We start from the raw sequence: 21,658 nt of genomic DNA on the forward strand, positions 1-21,658 counted from the left end.
CCGCCCCCTTCCCGGCCCGCGGCCCGGGGCGGGCGGCGGAGCCCGAGGCGAGGACCCGAGCCCTCGCGGCGCCCAGCCGGCGGCCTAGCCCAGTAGAATCACCGCACTGGGGGAGAAGTCCCCGATGAGGGCAGACAGTGTGGGGACTCTCCCAGTCTCTCCGTTAGAGGTGCGCTGTAGTCCCGGGCACCCTGGGACACACCCGCGAGGTGCCCGGGGATCGGGGCGCGGAGCGGTCGGGCCCCTGCACCACTCCGCCCGCCCCCAACTGAGGTCTTCGACCTCCGCCCGGCTGCGGCCCCCAGTTCTCTCTGCCCGACCGATTGCCACACTTCCCCCTCTCCAGCCCCACTGGGCAGCGGAGGGAGGGGGGCTCCCCGGCTCCCGGCCGGCGCAGCCTCTGCGAGTCCATCCCAAGTGACGCGCGCCGAGGCCGAGCACCTCTCCAGGGCCGACCCAGGCATCGGACCCTCGAGATTCGGCTGCCCTTCCCAGCGCAGAGCCTGCGACCCCCCCACCCAAGACCTGCCTTAAAACTCACAGCGTTTCCACCCAAGTGCTGTAAAACCTACCCCCAGTGGCACACATAACCTACAGTAGCAGACTCTGAAGGAGCCAAACCCCAACTTTTGTTGTGTAAAATGTATTTGAGTTTTAAATCTAGACCACGTTTATGTGTATTCAAATTCATATTTTAAAATGTTTTTCCCTTGGACTGGTAAAATTGATGTTTCAGGAAGAGGCAACATGTTTATCCTAGAAAACTGGCCTTGATTCCTAATGAGGACAGAGTGTGACTAAGATGTGTTTGAGGGTTTGTTTAGAGAGAGGGCCCGCCTAGTAGAGGTAACTTACTTTTTTACCTTAATGAAATGGCGTTTTTATACTGTCACCGTTAGAACCTCTGACAGTAGCTTGTTTCATGGTTTATCTAGACAAGTTCAGGTGCTTTGACAGTTCTCTTAGGAAAGAATGTGACCTCCCACTAATCCAGTTTGAGAGCTTGGCCCTCACTTAAGACGCTATCTGGAGAGGTAGAGAGGCAGAGGCTGACTGACTTACCAACTTTTCCTTTGCTCTTTGCAGTGGGACCCCCGGCCCAGGCCTACATTGGGGAAATGAGACTTGGTCCACCCCCTGGCCCCTGGCCCCTGGCCCCTTGAACCGGTACCCAGGGGACTCTGCAGCCTTTTTTTAGCCCCAGACTTGCCTGATTTTCCAGTTCCCAGCAACCCCTCCAGCCCTTAATTTCTTTGCCCCAGGCTGAACTTTATTAGCATATCATATCTTTCTACCCCTTTGTTTCTCCCCCTTCCTCTGCCTTCCAATTCCTAATTCCCCTCTATCTGTCTTGAGTGCCCTCCCCAGATTCCCTTTTCCAGCAGGGTTCCAGTGTCTCCTCTTTGGGCCCCAGCTAAACTTTGGGTACCCCTCTTCCTCCTCCCCATATCTGTCCTACTTGGCTCCCCTCCTTTAGTTTCTGAACCCTTTTCTCGGGCAGTTTTCCTAGACTTTCCCAAGTCCTCACCAGACTTTTTAAATGATTCCTCAGAGAACTGAAGACCAGTTAACTTTCTTTTAAGATAGCAGTGGGAGGGGAAGTTTGGGGCAGAAGCTGAATAGCAAGGCCTGAAAAATAAAGATAAGAGGGTGTACCCCTCCCCCAGGAGACAAAGGAGAAGGTGGATGGAGAAAGGGAAACTGGGCCTCAGGCAGCATTAGAATGATGCTACCAGTTTAGAAACACACACACACACACACTCCCTCTCTCCCGCTCTCCCTCTCCCTCTCTCTCTCTCTCTCTCTGCCTGTTTTGGACCAAGAGATTTTGATCACTCTGACCCATCCCCCACGACCGTGGGCTGGCATGGCCACGCCCACAGTGCCCCAAGCTGCCCGCCTTGTTGTGACTCACTTCCTCTGTATGGGCTGCTGAGGTGTCCGGAGGTGAGGCTGAGGACACAACTAGGCCTTTGGCCTGGGATTTAGGTATCTGGGACAGGCAAAGACATGGACCCCAGTTGTGGAAAGTGGATCTTGGTCTTCCCAGGTCAGGCTGGCTCGTGCAACACAGAAACCTATTTGGATAAAAGAGTAGAGCTTGGCTAGTACGTGAGCAGAGGGATTGAGGTGCCAGGAATTCTGGGGAGAAAAAGTTTTATAACAAGAGGAAATATGGCCAGGAGGAGTTTCTATGTATTCTGAAACCATGCAGTGCAAAGTATTTGCAGAAAAGCAATATGGACTTAGAGTCGAACAAGTTTTCATGAGTCAACAGCTAAGACTCTGTATGTTACTTACTGCTTATCCTCCTGCATTCCACTAAGAGGGACCCCAAGTCAGCCATGCCCTTGTGAATGAAAAAATGTTGCCTGCCATATCAGTAAACAAAGGATGTTGCAGCCAGCAAGACATCACATTACAGGGATTTCCCTGGTGGTCCAGTGGCTAAGACTCTGAGTTCCCAATGCAGGCTGCCTGGGTTCGATCCCTGGCCAGGGAACTGGATCCCACGTACCACAACGAAGATCCTGCATGCCTCAACTAAGACCCAACACAGCCAAATAAATAAATAAATATTTTTAAAAAAAGAAAAGGCATCACATTACAGCTGCCCTGACAGTGAATCCTGAGAGAACTCAGGACAGAAACGGGATGCCCACCATCAAGCTATCAGCCACTGCAGCCACACACACACCCCCAACAATGCACCCTGAGGAGACTCAGGATGGGAAAACACAGGATACTGGCCCCAGATAGCTGAGATACATATCAAAGGAATGATTTCAGTGAGCCCAGACTTTTGCATCTTTCCATACATAGAAAAGCACTGAATTCATTAACTTGACATGTCTTATTTTCTTTAATGAACAGTAATCTTTTGATATTCTTTTTATATATATATATAAATTTATTTATTTATTTATTTGTCTGTGTTGGGTCTTTGTTGCGGTGCGCAGGCTTCTCGTTGCCGTGCCTTCTCGTTGCCGTGGCTTCTCTTGTTGCGGAGCGCAGGCTCTAGGCACGCGGGCTTCAGTAGTTGTGGCATGCGGGCTCAGTAGCTGTGGCTCGCGGGCTCTAGAGCGCAGGCTCAGTAGTTGTGGCGCACGGGCTTAGTTGCTCCGCGGCATGTGGGATCTTCCCAGACCAGGGCTCGAACCCATGTCCCCTGCATTGGCAGGCGGATTCTTAACCACTGCGCCACCAAGGAAGTCCCTCTTTTGATATTCTGACTGCCTGGTTCTTGTTACAAAACTCCTATATATCCTGCTCCTCCCTCACCTCTTCAGAGCAGTCCCTCAGAGCTGTCTGAGAGGCTGCATCCCAGGCTTAGCCCTCAGTATTGTCTGCCAAATAAAACATAACTCTCAACTTTTACGTTGTGCGTTTTTTCAGTCGACACCCTCATCTGAGTGATGAGGAAAACACTGAGAAGTTAGGAGACCTGGATTCTGGTTCTAACACTACGGCTTCTGGAAGTCACTCAGCCTCCTTGAGTCAGTAACAAGAGGGTGGTAGACCAGGTCATCCCTAAGATCTCCTCCAACTCCGAAATTCTAAAATTTAGAGCATGGGGGTGGAGGGTGATTTAGTAAATCTGAAAACAACCTCAATCTGGCCTTGGAGTTGAACAAAACAAAACCCAGGGACAAAAGGAGTGAGATTCCACCAGCTTCAGGCGAGCATTTGTAAACACATCACACACACACTCCTAGGCAACCAGGACCACTCTTCTGCCTCCAAATTCAGGATTCAGCCTTGCAGGTCAGCCAGCAGTACCTTGCAGAGGTTTGGACTGGGGAAACAGGAGCCCTCTCTCGCCCTTCATTTCCCCCTAAGCCTACTTGGAACGTGTGCCCAAAAGAGATTCTGAAGGGTACAGAAAACCAAAGGCACAGGGACCCTGGCTGTGGAGCCGCTGTACTACGGTAACCCAGCCTAGAAGTCTCCTGCATGTGTCCTGAGGTCTGTCTCAGCAGGGTCGCTTGCGTAGATGTCTACCTGAGGCTCTTCCCCGACCCTGCCTGCCCACCAAGCTCACCTAGAAACCTGATGTCCTCGGGAGACTGCGCTTCCCAAGTGGACCAGGAGAGCTCCTGGATATCTGTGGCTGGAGCCAGAGCCTCAGAGACCTCAAGTGGCCGCCAGGGGTCTCGAGGCTCTCTCTCAGTGGGTTTCGATGGCCTCTTGTGGCCAGATTGGGGATTGGCAAGAAAGAAGTTTCAGAAGAGAGCCAAGGCTGAAATTCTTAGGGAGATGCTAATAACAGTTATCATTATAAAATAACATAACAATATTAATTATTACATATTAGTTAACATTTTGACATGTGTACTTACCATTCTGTGCCCAGCTCTCTTCTAAAGTGCTTTACATGTATTAATTTATTTAATTCTCACAATAGCCTAAAATATAAACACTGTTATTATCTACATTTTGACAAGGAGGAAACTGAGCACAGAAAGGTTGAGGTGGTTGCCAAGGTCACACAGCAGAATTCTAAGTCTAAGGAATCTGGCTTCAGAACCTTTGCTTTTAATCACCATGCTGAAACTGCATCCCATTTTTCAGGTTGCCGGGTAAAATATAGGATGTTCAGTTAAATTACAATTTCAGACAAACTGCAAATAATTTATTAGCATAGTATATCCTACGAAATATATGGGTCATACTTAATACTAACAAATTATGTGCTGTATTTACTAAATCCGGCAACCCTAATTTATAAGGCACTTTTCTCTGCCAAGTGCCATCACACATATTACCTCATTTAATCCTCCCAGGAAGCCTATTCTCAGGTGCCCCAGGATTCCCCCTCCCCACCACCTCCCCACCACACTTCATCTTCTCCCAATATTCCCTTTTTTTTTTTTTTCAGGTAAAGAAAACAGAGGGGGCTTCCCTGGTGGTGCAGTGGTTGAGAGTCCGCCTGCCGATGCAGGGGACACAGGTTCGTGATCCGGTCTGGGAAGATCCCACATGCTGTGGAGCCTGTGCGTCAGGCGCCTGTGCTCCGCAGCGGGAGAGGCCACAACAGTGACAGGCCTGCGTATCGCAAAAAAAAAAAAAGAAAGAAAAGAAAACAGAGGGATTTTCCTGGCGATCCAATGGTTAAGACTCTGTGAAGCCAACGCAGGGGGCACAGATTCGATCCCTCGTCAGGGAAGATCCCGCATGCCGCATGGCATGGCCAAAAACAAGAAAAAGAAACAGAGACATGATGGAGACCTGAAGTGACTAGCTGAGGTTGCAGAACGTAACAAGTGGCAGAGCTGGGACTGAACCCACATTCTCCAGCAAAAATTGGTGCGTGTTTTCCACTTTAACAGGAGAGAAAAGTGAGAAGCAGTGATTGCCACCATGGAAGTCTCCCTTTATAGCATCTCCTTAGGCCTGGTCTGCTCTGAGGAAGAGCTGCTGGTCCCTCCTCAGAAAACAAGTGAGGACCTTCCCAGGGTGGGAGAGTGGCAGAGGAGTGGAGACAGGTCTCTGGCTTCTGTGCCCAGCCCCCAGCAGACCTGTCTAGGGCAGCAGGAAGGAGACTGCTCCCAGACCCTAGGGAGTTGGCTGTGAGATTCGAGTAATTGTCTGCTCAGGGGCCCCTCAGGCTCCCCAAGACTGTTTACCTGCTGCTCTGTGCACAGACAGCCTCCAGCCCAGCTGCTGGGGTTGCATCACCTGCAGCTAAAACAGCCCTGGCAGCCAAAAGGCAACACAAGGAATCTAAGGCACAGGGACCCAGGGAGCCTCTTTCATCTCCCTGTTGCCTTTTGGAAGCACAGTGCTTCTGCCCACAGGGAACACCCTGTGCGTTTTTCTCTCTTGACTCTGATCTGCTCCTATCCCCGGAATACCTTTGCCCTTCCTTCCCTGAAGATTTACACAGTCCCGTCCCCCGTCACTCACTCTACTACTCTCTTCCAATCACTCCCACTCGCTACTGCTCTAATACCCCTCTGGGATGCAGGCTGGGGTGCCCTGCTGGTATGTGCCCCAACAGGTTTTTCCGTACCAGCCTCCAAATCAGCCTGGAGCCTGTCTGACCTGCCCCCACCCCCCCACCCCCCCAGGGAGCTGGAGTCAGAGGCAGAGCCAGGTCAGAAGCTGGACTTAGAGACTGGGTTTCTGTGGTCCCACCTGGCCCCGCCGGGACGGCAGTGCACAAAGCCTCCTGTGTCGGGGCTGAGCTGCTGAGAGGCCAGCAGAGTTCTCCGCATGGGTTAAGGCCAGTTCCTGGGAGGAGAGATGCTGGGTAGGGAGGTGTTGGCATGTGGGACCCAGTACAGCCTGGTCCTCTCCCACATTTGGGAGGGGCCAGAGCCTGAGAGGATAGCTAGGCTGGTCTGCTGGAGAGGTCATCTGACTGGCTGTTCAGCTTGGGCTGCACACACACCCTCTCCTGTACCAGGCCACACAGGAGCTGGTGCCCATACACGGTACGCCACCAGGCTCTGAGGACACCCACTTCGTCCCCAGCACCTCCGGGTAAGCACTGGACCTGGGCTCTCATGCTGCAGCTGGGGGTGGAGGGAGGAACTTGTTGATCACTTGAGGGAGGGAGAAAGGAGTTTTCCTTTTCTAACATGAGTGCCTGCTTCCTTCTGCAGGCACCCGTGTACCCACAAGAACATATACTCATGTCAGCTCAGAGATTGCACCTGCTGACCTAAAGATCCCAGCTGGAGACTCCGAGGGTGAAAGGCTCACAGTGGTGGAAGCTCTGTGGGCAGGGCGTGGGGCTTACTTGGAGGCTGGGGCTGAAGGTGGGGGAAAATGCTGTTATCTCCCGCCCCACATACTTAATCCTGCTGCCTCTCCTCGCCTGCCTCCCTTACACTGCCCCAGGAACACCCAGCCAGGCCATGGAAAGAAGGGAGGTGACCTCAGAAGGGGATCATCCACCTCAGACCAAGGGCTGGGGAGCCTTGGGACCAACCCTAGAGTCTGGGAGGGTTTGTTTGGTGCTAGTTCTAGCAGCATCCCTGATCAAACTTGCTTCCGGAAGGATGGTGAGTGGTGGGGAAGGTGGAGGCTCCCCTCTTACCCTCCACTTGGGCTCCCAAACCTGCCAAGCAGGTCGTTCTTTTTTTCTGCAACAAGGGAAAGGAATGGGTAAAGGGAGTCCAGGCTCCCAGACCTGGGGTCATAAAGCGGCCCAGAAAGGCTGGGAGGTTCCCCTGAATTGGCTCCTGTGTCCCTCCCCCCAGGGCATCCAGTCGCACCATGTCTGTGACCAGCGGGAATATGGGACTATCCCTGGCTCAGGAGATCCTCAGCCACCTGGGCCTTGCCAACAAGGTAGGCGCTGCTGGGATTGTAGGAATCTTTTTTTTTTTTTTACATCAACACAGGGGCTGCGGGGTGGGACGGGGAATAGGAAAGGGAGAGCTGGCCCTGAGGCCATGCCCAAGGTCTGGCCGGGGCACTGGGGAACGGGCAGACTCTGGTACCCCCGTGCTCTTACAGACTGCAGCTTGGGGCACCCTCAGAACCTTCTTGAGCTTCAGTAAAGACAAGGATGTGCAGAGGCTGCCAAGGGCCATTGCAGGCCAAGGTGAGCCCCTTCCCTCTGCACTTGGGCATATTACCTTTTAGAAACCAGTCTGTAGACCGAGAAGGAGCCCGGAAGAAGGAACTGACGATACTCAGTAGAGTATCTCCTGGGCAAGAGAGAGGAAGTTTCACGCTGCTGCTAATGTAACAATCTCATATTATTTTGTAAACATAGAGCAGCTCTCTTTTCCTAGGTTTACAAATTGTCTTGTCAAGAGTAGAGGAGTGAGCTGTGGTTAGAGATAGGTTAGTTGACTCACCAGGGCACCAGAGCTAAAATTTTTGGCTCAGTTAATGTCTAGGTGGCCAAATACAGATACGGATTCAGCTGCCAGAATGAGGATGGTGATAACACTAGAAAAAATAACAAAAGAGTCACCATTTCTTAGGGGCTCCTTGTGTGCCAGGGCCTATGCCGAGCACATTACACATTTCAGTGAATCCTCACATCCACACTAACATCCTTGTTTTATAGATGAAAAAACTGAAGTACAGAGAGGTTAAATACCTTGCCCAAGGTCACACAGTTATTAAGTCACCTAGTCTCCTACAATACACATAATGATCCTATAGGACATGTAACTGCCACGTATCAACTCCTGGTCTATATCAGGTGTTGGTCTATCCTATAAGCTATAGCATACTCTTGGCACCCAAGACCACCTTTCTCCACACTGGTCAGACTTTGTTCTGTATTATCCAAACTTAAATTGGCGATCTTGGTTTGAGTAATTTCATAAACAGAATCCAGTCACTGTGCTCGTTGAGCTAGGTCTCCTAGAACAACTCTCCCCCAAAACTTATAAATAAAAAAGCTCACCAAAAATTTGAAGATGGAATAGCTTTTTTATACTGGTTGAGAAACCATCATGCCTGTTAACAGCTATTCAAGACAGTACATAGAAGCATTTATTTTATCATCCAGAGATTTCCATTTTGACAGTAGATTACTGTACTCATCCAATAAAGCCTGTACTATTAAAATGAGTTAACACTAAGATTCATTTGAAGAGTTGTGGTTATCTAAATTCCTGTCATAAAAACAAACTTATACCACAGTAGTAAATGATTGTAAAGTATTTGGATTACAGGACCTAGACTCTTGGATGTAAATGCCAGATTTATCGTAGAAGTAGGAGTCAAAAAATAATACAGGCCTATTTTTCTGAAAAAAAATTTTTTTAACGGAAAAACTCAATCAAGACACTTCCAAACTATTCTTTTATGAGAGAAATGTGAAAACATAATTGTGATGAATATTTATTCAGAAAAATGACCTTTAAATGACAGCTGATTCAGGACAAATTCAGACCAATCTGAACCATAAAATGAAGGTTTGTTATAAAGATCCTAGGGCAGTATGAGATGCTAAATATATTCTCAAGTAACAAGACAAGAATTATGTTTGATATAGGTTTGGTGTAGAGGGTACTTGTACACCATTGGGAATATTCAGTTAATGAGTGACTCCTACCCCAATTCTATAACTATGGAGTAACAAGAGTTGGAAGAAGGGAAGAATGGATACTGGGAAGCATTTGGCAGTCTTCATCACAACATAAAAACAATGATACATGGAATTCAAAAGAGTAGCCATCAGGGAATTCCCTGGCGGTCCAGTGGTTAGGGCTCTGTGTTCTCACTGCTGAGGGCCTGGGTTGCATCCCTGGTCAGGGAACTAAAATCCCACAAGCCACAGCCAAAACATAAATTAATTAATTTAATTTAATTTAAAGTGCAAAAAGAAAAAACAAAACAAAGAGTAGCCATCAGGCCCACTGACAATTAGGTAATGAATGAGTCCAAATAAAATATAGCATCCTGTATTCACTTCATCATTCTTTTTTTGTTTCTTTGTGGGAGTTTATGATCTGTGGGGTTGCCCTAAGTGTAGGTTTCAGACAGTTCTGGGAAGGGTCTCAGGAGTCAAGTGACTGAGATAACTCTGAAAAAGAGGATAATAGGAAATGATGACAGCACCAGTGCACAGCTCATGACACAAACAGGTTTTTTGCAACCAAAAAAAAATTTTTTTTAACATTTCTTTCTTTTTTTTTTTTTAATATTTATTCATTTATTTGGCTGCACTGGGTCTTAGTTACAGCATGCAGGATCTAGTTCCCTGACCAGGGGTCGAACCTGGGCCCCCTGCATTGGGATTGTAGAGTCTTAACCACTGGACCACCAGGGAAGTCCCTAAAATATTTTATTATAATCAGTTATAGCTCATGATTTGAATATGTACTATATCTCTATTATTTCTAAACTGAACCCTCCATTACCATCTTTAACCAAAAGGCAAGAGGCCTGGTGCAGGTATGAGAGAAGGACAGTGATGCTGAACCCCAGGGGTCCAACCAGGAGAAACTGATGTATAAAGATGAGGATAACAAGAGGACCCTGGTAGGTCAGGATCAGAATGGGAAGTCACATGACCCTGCTCCCTATCAGAGCCCCATAAACTCAGTTTAGGGACAGGGTGGGTGTATCCTCCTTGGACTTTCTTGAACTTGTAAGTTAAAAACAGTCTTTCTGGATTTCATGCTGTAAATCTTTTTTTTTTTTTGGCTGCATTGAGTGTTGCTGCATGCAGTCTTTCTCTGGTTGTGGAGAGCGGGGGCTACTCTTCATTGTGGAGCGCGGGCTTCTCATTGCAGTGGCTTCTCCTGTTGTGAAGCATGGGCTCTAGGTGTGCGGGCTTCAGTAGTTGTGACATGTGGGCTCAGTAGTTGTGGCTCATGGGCTTAGTTGCTCTGCGGCACGTGGGATCTTCCCAGACCAGGGCTCGAACCCGTTTCCCCTGCACTGGCAGGCGGATTCTTAACCACTGCGCCACTAGGGAAGTCCCTCATGCTGTAAGTCTTTATAGGTAGCAAGTCTCCTCTATCTTTTCTTGAGTACCTGCCCTTGGAGCGAGGCTCTAAGCTAGTGGCAGGGCCAGGAAAGACGTGGATGGAACAAGTAATATTCCAGTAATATTCCCCACAGCAACCGATCTTTCCTGCCACATCATCTCCTATGAGGATGGACAAAGATAACTTTTACCCTTACATAATGCATATTTCTCTTTTCCTTGACTCTCTCCTCACCAACACTCCCTAGAATAATTCACCATGCGGCCCAATCCCTACTCTGTGAGAATGTCACTACCACCACATCCACATTCTGTTTCTTCCTCTACCAGGAAACTGAGACAATTACCAAGTCCTGATGCACATCCTTATTTCTCGAAGTGAGACTGATCTTCTAAGTATCCGAGCTGAGTTCAAAAAGAAATTTGGGAAGTCCCTCTACTCTTCCCTCCAGGTGAGACTTTGCTGGTTCTTAACCTGGAGCACCGGACCTTCACCCCTAACCTCCACACTGCACACAGTGGAGCATAGTCATGTCCTGGAGAACTCATGGGTCTTTGGTGAATTTAGTGCAGGACTCCAGGCACCACACAAGCTCTGGGCCAGCACGAGGGAGAGGACAGAGTACCTAAGCCATAGTGGTGGTGGGTCTTTCTAATACTTGACTTTCTTGTCTGCAGAATGCAGTGAAAGGGAACTGCCGGTCAGCCCTACTAGCCCTGTGCAGGGCTGAAGACCTTTGAGACCTCATCCCCACATGACCTTCAAGAATCTGAGATTCCCATGTATGGCTGAGCCTGCAGGAGACCAGCTGGGCCTCCAAATGAGATAACCCCTCACTTGAGCACATGTTCCAGCTTCTTGTGGAGTCTGGAACTCCAAGTTCCTCTTAAAGCCCTTAATTTCCCTCATCTCAAAGTGATGTCTGCACCTGGGTCCCCTAGCTCTGTCTTGGGTATGTGATAATGGGATCTCTTTGATAGTTTCTGCTCTACTCATTCTATCCGTATTCTGGCCAGCACATCTCACTGATACTTGAATTCTTTTGGCAAACTTCACTGTCATTTGTGTTCCCTGATTGAAGTTTGGGTGGAGCAGGACATGGGCTGGGAGGAGGCCTTGAAGCTGGAGGTGCCTTTCATGTGCACTTGGATATTCAACAGGAGTCCTGTTTGAGGCTCTAGACTGCAGTTGTCAACAACCCCCCTCCCCTCGGTGTCTCCCCTCCCCCCCATTAATCTCTCTTCCCCAGGAAATTTCAGGTAAAATAATTGAGAACCAGGAACCACAATGAGGTCAGAAATGGTTAGAGGTAGCAAAGGACCATTTGTATGACCTGAGAAGCAAGCAGAGGATCAAGCTACCCCTCCCCTGCATGGGAAGATTGGGTTAGCAGGGTGCACAATCCCCAAATTCATCTGTCCAAAGCAGGAACTTGGAAACCCACCTCCCAAATTATAGTACTACTTCCAAAAGAAGACCTATTGAAAACAGATAAAAAACAAAAAAGCACGCTTTGGCTCCCCCTGCTGCTTGTATTAGAAATGACAGGCCAACCCCTCACATCTTTTTACCTCCCCCTCCCCCTTTTTGCATTCCTCAATTGAGTCAAATACTTAACCCCATAGCTGCAGGGTAAGGCAAACAACAGACCTCAGGAAAGAAGTTTTATTTCCAAACCCCTAGGAAGGCATTACAAATAATGGAGATAGAAACCCAAATTAAACCCTGAAACAAACGGATGGATACGGATGGGCCTGCAGGAGCAGAAAGTAGGGGAGATGGATTCTAGACAGGGTCCTCACCCTGGAGCCTGAGTCTGTATATTAATGTGACTATTCTGGGGCAAGGGAGCTGGGAATCAGAAATCCTCACCCCACCAACCCCAATGTTGCCCGGGATGGCTGGGAGGAAGAGGAGGCAGCACGTGAGGGCAAAGACGTCACCAAGTCTGACCTTGGCATTTACTGCCTGCTCTGATCCCCAACATTCCATAAATAAGTTACCCTGCATATCTCAAGTTGAGCTGGGAGCAAGCAAAATAGCCCCAGCCTCTGCAAGCGGAGGCAAGGCAGCCTGGCACTGAGCGGGGCTACAGGAGGACACAGTCGGACTCTTGCTTCGGCCTTTGCCGACGCTCGGCAGCTGGGCGTCCAAATGCAGCTCCTCTCCCCTGTATCAGATTTAACGATTGGTCACCCATCAACTGTGGAAGAGCCCAGGACAGAGACTCTAGATGGAAGCAGGGTCAGGATTGGGAGAGGCAGTGGGGAGAGAAAGACGGGAAGGGACCCAGGGGAGAGGGACAGACAGGAGAAAGGCCCCGAGGGAAACTGAAGAGACATGGCAGGAATAACAAGTGTCTGGACCAGGGGAAGCAGGAGTGGCACGCCGTGGATGTGGGAACGCTGGAGGGGCAGCGCTAAGGGCAGGGGGAGCAGACCCACCTGTGGTGACAGGGCCCGTGCTGCCGCGGGCTGGGAGGCTTGGTGCTGTTGGTACTCCTCTTGCTGAAGTTGCTGGGCCAGCTCCAGGTCACTAAGACCCAATGTGCCTTGCGACGGCTGCTGCTGCAGGGACAAGGCGATCAGGTAGTCCTGGAGAGAGGGGAAAGAACGGGGGTGGTGAGGGAGGCTGGGGCGGGGGGATGTCCAGGCTGTGTTTAGGTTTCCAAACCAGCCTTTCCTGGGAGTTCCCTGGCGGTCCAGTGGTTAGGACTCTGAGCTTCCACTGGCAGGGGGCACGGGTTCAATCCCTGGTCGGGGAACTAAGATCCCACAAGCTGTGTGGCCAAAAAAATAAATAAATAAATAATGACAACAACAAAAGCAGCCTTTCCTCATCCTTCCAATTCTCCAGCTCCTTCTCCTCCAGAGCAACACATACAGTCAAGTTTTTTGTTTGTTTGTTTGTTTGTTTTTGCGGTACGTGGGCCTCTCACTGTTGTGGCCTCTCCCGTTGCGGAGCACAGGCTCCGGACGCGCAGGCTCAGCGGCCATGGCTCACAGGCCCAGCCACTCAGCGGCACGTGGGATCTTCCCGGACCGGGGCACGAACCTGTGTCCCCTACATTGGCAGGCGGACTCTCAACCACTGCGCCACCAGGGAAGCCCCAGCCAAGTATTTTACCTCTGGTGCCAGAGAATACACACCAAGTGCTGAGATGGTCCGAAAGGTAACAGAGAGGAGAGGGGCATGGCTGTCATATGTCACAGTCTCTATTTAATAAGATGCAGGCAGCTCGCACCTATGGCAAGAAGCTCTCTGAGGCAGACATGCTCTCTGCACCCTCCCCAGAGGCCCCACACACCTGGTCCACCTGCCGCTGCTTTTCTGGGGAGCCACTCCCACCTTCTGCTCCAGGTCCCTTGCCTAGGGAGTGACTTAGGTGAAAGTCAGAGTCACAGAAACAGCTGTCTCCGTCCACGTTGTGCAGGCTCTCCCACACCACTTGCTCCTCCTGTAGAAAGCCCTGGTCGGTGACCAGTAGGTACAAGTGACCCTGCAAAGAGGAGGACAAAGTGCATTGGTGGGACAGGTGACAGAGGCACCTATCTGAGATGCACAGAGACCACTGGAATCAATCGGTGTGCTAGCTGGAACGTGTCAGTGTGAGCATGTGGATCTTTTATAAATATGCGCGGCTGTGGGAGAAGGAAGGGCTGTCTGAGTCGTGGTCAGCTGGGTGTGAGTATGGTGGTCCCTGTGGTCAAGCATGGAGTCCTCAGGCTAAAGTCCCACATACGACCCTGCTTCCTACCCTACTTCCCATGGTTTTCTGGGCTCGCCTGATGGTTATAAGGATAAATCCTTTGAGAACCAAAGACCTTTCCCTCTTCTACTCAATTCCTAGAGAGCTCAGACAATTTTTAGCTTTGGAAAACTATAGTATTGTTCAAAAATTCCACTGCCCCTTCCTGGGAGAGGATTTACACTTTCTTGTCCCACTGATGGCAGGCTTACTCCTTATGGCTCGCTCTGGCCAGTGAAATGTTAGCAGAACTGACATTGTCATTTCCAGGTAGGAGCACTAAAAGCACGCGTGCAGTGTGTTCCCCACCCCCGCACTTTCCCCTCCTATGTTCCAGATAAAGGCTGTTTTGTCAGCCTGGGCCCCAAAGTGAAGATGATGTGGGACAGAGCTGCAGCCAATCTGCCGTGGACGTGTAACATGAGTGAGAAATAAACCTTTGGGGACTTCCCTGGTGGTCCAGTGGGTAAGACTCCGTGCTCCCAATGCAGGGAGCTCGGGTTTGATCCCTCGTCGGGGAACTAGATCCCGAATGCATGCCGCAACTAAGAGTCCGCATGCCGCAACTAAGAAGTCTGCATGCTGCAACGAAGATCCCGTGTGCCGCAACTAAGATCGGCACAGCCAAAATAAATAAATAAATAGATAGATAAATATTTTTTTGAAAAAAGAAATAAACCTTTGTTGTGGTAAACCACAGGGGTTCAGGGGTCATTTGTTATCACAGCTTAATCTACCTTATCCTGACTGAAACACTGACCCAGAAGAAAAAGGCATGAGGGAATGACAGCACTCCAAACCCCCACCTCCTAAACCCTCATCACCTTGTGCTTAGTCATAGTGCTAAAGTGGTTGTTCCGGAAAAAGACGCTAAGTTCGCCCTCCTTGGCAGCTGTTGTTAGCTCACACAGACCATGGTAGGTCAGCTGTGCAGCGGTGGTCTCCAGGAACTGCTCTGCAATCAGGCCTGGCAGCAGGGCACAAGAAAGGGTGGGGGGCGGGTGGCTTAAATGCAAAGTCCACGGTAGGATCATCCAGAGAGCCCCTGTCAAAGCCCTAGGGGTCAGTCCCACCTTGTGAAATCGCTTCCTTGAAGCCTGGCTGTATTCATTCATTCAACAGATTCTAACTGAGCAGCTACTTTTTGCCACGCATCGCACTAGGTACTGGGGGATACGTCAGTGAACTAAATAGACAATCCCCCAAACTCCCTCTCATGGAGCTCACATTCTAGTGGGACAGGGTGGTGGGGAGACAGACAATAAACACTAAACCTAAGTAGCCATCATTCCCTCCACATAAGATCCACAGAAGAGAAGGGAGGGAGGTCACCTTCTGTCACGAGGTTGGTGTCACTGGAGTGCTTGCAAGTGATGATCTTCTCCACCAGTTGGTTGTAACTCAGTTTCCCAACTGCACTCACAGCCTCAGGACTCTGCATGAGCAGCGGGGTGGGGTGGTACCAAAAAAATGGAGATCTTTTTCAGGAAGGAAGTGAAGCAAGCCCACAAGGACTGCAACCCTACGACCAAAGCTTCCTGAAACTTTTGATGTCTGAAGAATTGACCTATTTCCATATTGTTTGCTTGTGTTTGAATGTTACCCCCCAGAAAGGTGAAAATTAAAGGAATTCTGCACTGGATCCAGCCTCTAAACCCTAATCCCCTCCCAAGCCAATCTACTCCCTACCTCCATAAACCCCTCCACACAAAATTTTGCTTCTCTCTCAGCTTGAGCTGAGTCTCACTTGCGCCCCCTACCCTCACCTGTGGATCAACAAGCCAGCCATGGTACAGAGGTATGCCTAGTAGGTCAAAGACGCTGCACTCAGGTGTATACTCAAAATCAGAGACACCTGTGAATCGCACATTGACATCCAGACCTGTGGCCAGTTTAGGCAGCACTGTCATTGCATCGTCCACATTCTGGGGTAGAAAAGAAAAAAATGGATAGATCAAATCAACACATGTATATTTTAAACTTACACAGTGCTATAGGTAAACAAGGATATACTGTATAGCACATGGAATTATACCTAGTATCTTAACCTATTATGGAATATAATGTGCAGAATACTGAATCACAGGCTTCCCTGGTGGTGCAGTGGTTGAGAGTCCGCCTGCTGATGCAGGGGACACGGGTTCGTGCCCCGGTCTGGGAAGATTCTACATGCCGCGGAGCGGCTGGGCCCGTGAGCCATGGCCGCTGAGCCTGCGCGTCCGGAGCCTGTGCTCCACAATGGGAGAGGCCACAATAGTGAGAGGCCCACGTACCGCAAAAAAAAAAAAAAAAATACTGAATCACTACTCTGTACACCTGAAACTAACACAATATTATAAATCAACTATACTTCAATTTAACAAATAAAATAAAATGGAAAAAAAGAACCTGACACAGTATTATATGTCAATTAAATCTCAATAAAACTGGGGAAAAAAAAGAAAATGATGGATATTCTAGCCTCCCCTCCCGCCACTCTACTCCCACCTCCAGAAAAAAAAAAATTTAATCTTGTTGCTTTTCTTCCCTGGTGTTCTCTTACAATGGAAATTCCTCCCTTGTCTCAACCCTTCTTTATCTTATGTAAATGAACATATTTTCTAGGACAGAGATACACCTTCCCCTCCTGCAGAAAAAAATTATGGTTCAAGGAACCCTCCTGAGAAGCATCAGAAAGGCCTCTCTTAATAGCCCGGGTGTCCCCTTATAAGCCTGCAAACCCCCATGTCCACAGACCTTTCGCCTCACCTGCTGAAAATTAAGCTGAAGTCCTTCTGACTTCTCCTGGGGCTTGATGGACAGAAGGCAGTCTCCTACAAGACAGGATTCCTTATCAGCTTAACCCGCCAACAGTCCCAAAAGCTGCTTCCTCTTCTCCAGGAGAATGGAGGTAATGTCACAGAACCACAGATTTTCAGAGTTGCAAAGGGCCTTAGTTTCTCAGAGGAAGAAATGGGCCCACAAAGGTGAAGGGTACACGCAAGGTTCCATGTGAAAGCTAAAAGAAGAATTGGGGTGACGACCCAGGATTCCTGACACCTTGACTTTTCCTTTTCATTCCCCAGCCTTGCAGAGAAGCCCCACCGATTTTTACCTTCCCTGCCACATAAGATCCCCACATGGGGAGTCCCTCAACACTCTGGATTTCTGGCTGAGTAGAGAGTACTGGAAGCTTTTGGGTAATTCCTCTTCAAGGTCCAGTCACTCACCAAGATGGGCCATGAGCTCATCTGATGTGATCACTTCCTTCTGAGGTGGCAGCTTCACCTGGGGGCAAGGAATGATCAAAGTGTTAGCCAGGTGTGTGCTTTCCTTCATGGAGCACTGAAGGAGGGACCCATAGAACGGCAGGGAGAGGGAAGGGGTTGTCCAGCAGCCAGGTGTGGTGGAAAAGAAAGGCTTGCAGCTGGAGCAAGGGAAAGAATGTGGAAAACTGCAAGGCATTCCCATTTGCTAGACAGTAGAAGACAGAGGAGTAGGACAGATAATTGTTTTGTTTTGTTTTTACGAATATCTTATCTCATTTGTTCAAGCTGGAGAAATAGGAAGAATAATCTGGAAAGTTTGGTTTGAGAAAATCAGAATGATCAAGGTTTTCTGAGCCCCCATCCAAGCTCTCTCTTACCTTCCACTGAAGAAAAAGGATGTTCATGATGGCGATGAGAGGGCAAGGGCCGTTAGTGCTCTGAGTGATGATGGGTGTCCGTTCTCCCTTCCAGGGGATCCACTTTACACAGTAGAAGTCTAGCTCAGGTTGTCGGGCCCTGGGGGACTGGGGAAGCTCTTGGGGCCAGGAGCAGGCCCCCACTGTCTCTACCTCAGGCTGTGTCTCCTGGGCTGGCCCTTGTTGGCTTGAGCTAGCATCAGGTGGAGGGGACTCGAGGTTATCCTGGCCCTGGGCTGGCAGCAAAGCTTCATCTACTGGCTCCTGTTCTCCAGCTGCCCCATCAGCCTCTTCGGCATCCTTGTCCTGAGGGGGCTCATTGGGTTCTGACAGGACCTCATGGTTTTCAGGGCTGACCACTTCTGCAGTCCTGGCCTCACCACAGACTGGATGCTCAGGCTGATGGTGTTCCATGGTCAGGAGGGGTCAACTGAGGGGCACCAAAGGACTTTATGTCCTCAGGGACTGGCTTAATCTAGGCTTGATATGCAAAAGAGAGAACAATCCAATAAGAAGGAAATCATTGGGCTGGAACGCAAATAGAGCCAGAAAAGTCTTGGAAAAGGAATGTAGTGCAGAAGGCTTGGTTAGCGTCTGTTAGCCACTCCTGGCTACAGGTAGTACAGCTTTGGGGTAAACAGAAGGGCCCCAGGCCGGGCTCTTTCACCTCTAACTTGCTGTGACCAGATAGGACCAACGAGGGTACAGGACTTTCAGGCTTGGGGGGGATGATTCCGGTGGGATTGAAGACATTGGGTGGCGTCAGCTTCCCTGAAACAGGAAGGACAAGGAATGGAGATAAGACAGAAAGGGCGGGTAAAAGGAGAAAGAAGAAAAAGAGATGGAGAAAGAAATGTTAAAACTATACTAATGATTATTAATACAGTGATCTTTAGCTCACCCTGTAATAGGCATCATGTCAGTAAATCCCACCATAGCCAGAATGAGAGTAATTCCTCTGCCCCACCCGAACTCTGTCCCTTGGCTGTTCAGGAAACATCCTGAGCACACATGGCTTATATCTTTAGGGCCATCTTCTCTCTGCCTCATCCCAAGGGCAAAAAGATGAACAGTCATATAGTGCTTGGGGTGAAGAATAAAGAGAGTCAGTACCATGACCCTAAAGGCGAAACACTGGTGAGAAAGAAGTCTTTCTCTTCAAAGGACTCCACCTTCACAACTCCAGATTTACACAATCGCAAACCACAACAAAAAGATCCTGGGAGGAGCTTCCTGTAGGCTGGAGAGGGGAAATGCAGGCCCTGGGGACTTGAATCAGAGATCAGTTCTGATAAGTAATTTCAGATTAGACGTACAAAACACACACACACACACCACCCGACCCCATTCTTCCAGTAAGCTTCTCTTGACAGCTAGAGTTGGGATAGCGACGTCTCCTCCGTTCCTCTATGCTCCGAAAACTGCAGAAACCCTGAGATATTCTCTTGCCCACTACATGGAATATGAAAATACTGATTATTGATTTCTGTAAAACAAAAAATGCTCCGTCTCCACTCCTCTACATGTGCTTATGTTCTTTCCATCTATTCCCATCTAGGTTATTTTAGATGTCAACTCTGGACCTGTTTAACCCGCTCACTACCGGCGCTAAGCATAGACATTTAATTAACACCATGGATCGTAGATAATAAAAAGCCACAAAGCCTGCCCCCGGGAAAACATCTCCCTTCCACCTCCTTACTCCCCTCACCCCCTTGATCAGGGTGAGAAAGGGGGAGAAATTAAACTGGTTAGAAATCTTTTCTCTTGCTTCCGTCTAACCTGAGACTACGCTTCCTTTTGCAATCCAGCAGGAATTTAGGGCTAGGGTAAAGCCTGGGGGGTGAAGTTGAGGAACAGATAAGTCACCGAAATAAGCCTAGTCACCCAAATTGATCATCCTCCTGATTCAAATATAATTTATGCTAGCTGCATCTCATTTACCTGTTGTTGATTTAGGATCATAGCAGCAAAAATTGCCTGCAGGCCGTATGCTTTTTTTTCCTCTCTCTCCTTTTTTCCTCCCTTCCCAAATGACACTTAGGATGAGCCTTAGAAGCAGAAACCAGAGCCTGGGACACTTTTTTTTAAAGCTTGGAGAAAAACAGCGCTTATTTCTTAGCTTTTCTGTCCAATGCCAGAAATGATCAATAATTAAGCGGGAGTTGGGCCACTAGCTGGCCAGGCCAGTGGGCCAAAAGAACCCAGGAGCTGGATACCAAAGGGAGCTGGGTCTCAGAGAATCTGGGCAAAAAGCTAAGTGGGCTAAGTCTTCAGAAGAGGGGCCAGAAGTGTGAAGGAGGAGTTCCACTCTACAGGGAGCACGCCTGGTGGGTTGGGCATGGAGTATTTTAGAGCAGGAGAGACTCTGAGACTCATAGGTACTCAAACAAATCAGGATTTCATGCTTTTCCTCTTTTCTTAACTCAAGTCCTACACTTTCTCTCCAGCTGGAATTATCCTCTGGTGGCGGTAAGGAAGTCAAAACAGCCCTGGCCCCTCCCTATAGCCAGAGGCAGTAAAATAGCCAAAAGTTGGAAGAAGCATATAAAAGTTGGAAGAAGCATGTAAAGAAGCATATAAACCGGGTATGTAGCTTCAAGAAGACACCCGTGCCCCCTGCCCTGGCTCCCCAGGAACTTTACTCTCCCCTCAGGTGCCTGACTGTCCCACTCCAATCTCCCTCTCACTCTGACCCAAATCTTCATGCAACTAGTGATTTAGATTTTCCCCTCAGAATAAGGCAACCGCAGTGCGCTGTCTACTTGCTAGCAAGGGAGAGGGGGAAGGCGTCATTAAAAGGAGGAAGTGTAGGGACCAAGCAGCATCTCTTTTACATACTCCTTCTGCCTGAGCTCCTCTCGAAATCCAGACTTACAGAGACCCAAGGTGGAAGGACAGCCAGTGTCACCTCCCCAGAGCTGGAGAGGAAAAAGAGCAGTGGGGGTTAGGAGAAAAGGCGAAGGAAATGGTTAAAACAGTTTTTACCTTACAGAAGTGGGTGCTGTTCCAGGACTTAGAAGGGGGGTTCAACTCTGGCAATGCGATGGCGGAGGTGGGTACTGGGAGGGGCGCCGCCACAGTCCCAGCTGCCTTCCAGCTGTCAACGCCAGAGCTTATACAGGTTTACCGAGGTTTACGAGCGGCGGTCCTGGCTGGATTGTGGCTACTTCCGGACTCACGCCCACGACCGGGGGGCACTGGAGGAGGGTGCAGGCAGACAGGGGTGCAGCCCAGGTGCTCCCAGGTCGCTCAGAGCGTCTTCGGGATTTCTGAGTCGCCGAGTCTAGGGCGTGCGCTCCAGGCCCTGTCTACAAGCTGGTTTTCAAAGGAAGTTTGTGGTTTTTCTTTTTTCTTCTTTCTCTCTCTCTCTTTTTTCCCATCAGGACAAAGAAAAATCAGTCAAGGACAAGCTCCCCAAAGGAGGAGGAGCCTGCCCAGCACTGGAGGATTTCCATTAGGGCTTTCTGACCTGGTCAGCAGCTTGGTGATCAGCAGTGAGGGAGGGAAACAAGGAGAGAAAAACAACAGACCCTTTCTCTTCCCTCCGCCTGCCGCTGGAAGGGACGGAGCACTTGTGCCTCTCTGGTGAGAATAGGGAAGAGCAAGGGCTCTTGCCGAGCGGGGAGGAGCAGGGCTGGACAGCAGCAGCTTGTTGGATCTCCCGGGGCATGGCAGTCCTTTGCCCTGGATCCAAAGAAGCAGGGCCAAAGAGCGTGATATTTCCATATTTATTCATTTAAAGTGAAAAAATCCCGATCCCTTCTAAGTCCTTACTGAATCATTTTTTTAGTCTAGAAATGAAACCGGTTGGGCTGTGTCTGGGTAGTGCAGAAG

At 49.4% G+C, this 21,658-nt stretch overlaps 2 protein-coding genes across 7 annotated transcripts; one reads left to right on the forward strand and one right to left on the reverse strand.

The window, feature by feature from the left end:
• Positions 1-6,602: 6,602 nt before the first annotated feature.
• On the forward strand, positions 6,603-11,149 carry ANXA9 (annexin A9; the record flags this gene model as incomplete). The annotated part of the gene is given in 7 exon segments (XM_079721698.1): positions 6,603-6,695; positions 7,209-7,299; positions 7,468-7,555; positions 10,394-10,409; positions 10,657-10,745; positions 10,748-10,860; positions 11,087-11,149. Coding segments are annotated over 6 exon segments (444 nt in total). The 5' UTR covers positions 6,603-6,695; positions 7,209-7,224.
• Positions 11,150-12,060: 911 nt separating this feature from the next.
• MINDY1 (MINDY lysine 48 deubiquitinase 1) lies at positions 12,061-18,235 on the reverse strand (the record flags this gene model as incomplete). Of its 6 annotated transcripts, none has more annotated exons than XM_079697812.1 (9): positions 12,061-12,579; positions 12,854-12,976; positions 13,717-13,908; positions 14,982-15,124; positions 15,490-15,592; positions 15,924-16,082; positions 16,906-16,970; positions 17,367-17,424; positions 17,783-18,235. In XM_079697812.1, the coding sequence occupies 9 exons, from the start codon at positions 18,233-18,235 to the stop codon at positions 12,499-12,501; spliced, it is 1,377 nt and encodes a 458-aa protein (XP_079553938.1). In that variant the 3' UTR covers positions 12,061-12,498. The 6 variants fall into 6 exon arrangements, with proteins under 6 accessions (XP_079553938.1, XP_079553936.1, XP_079553939.1 ...); XM_079697810.1 differs by having other exon boundaries at positions 12,854-13,003; XM_079697813.1 differs by having other exon boundaries at positions 15,918-16,082.
• Between the last annotated feature and the right edge of the window lie 3,423 nt (positions 18,236-21,658).

Source organism: Hyperoodon ampullatus, assembly GCF_949752795.1.
Source record: "Hyperoodon ampullatus genome assembly, chromosome: 2".
Classification (NCBI taxonomy): domain Eukaryota; kingdom Metazoa; phylum Chordata; class Mammalia; order Artiodactyla; family Ziphiidae; genus Hyperoodon; species Hyperoodon ampullatus.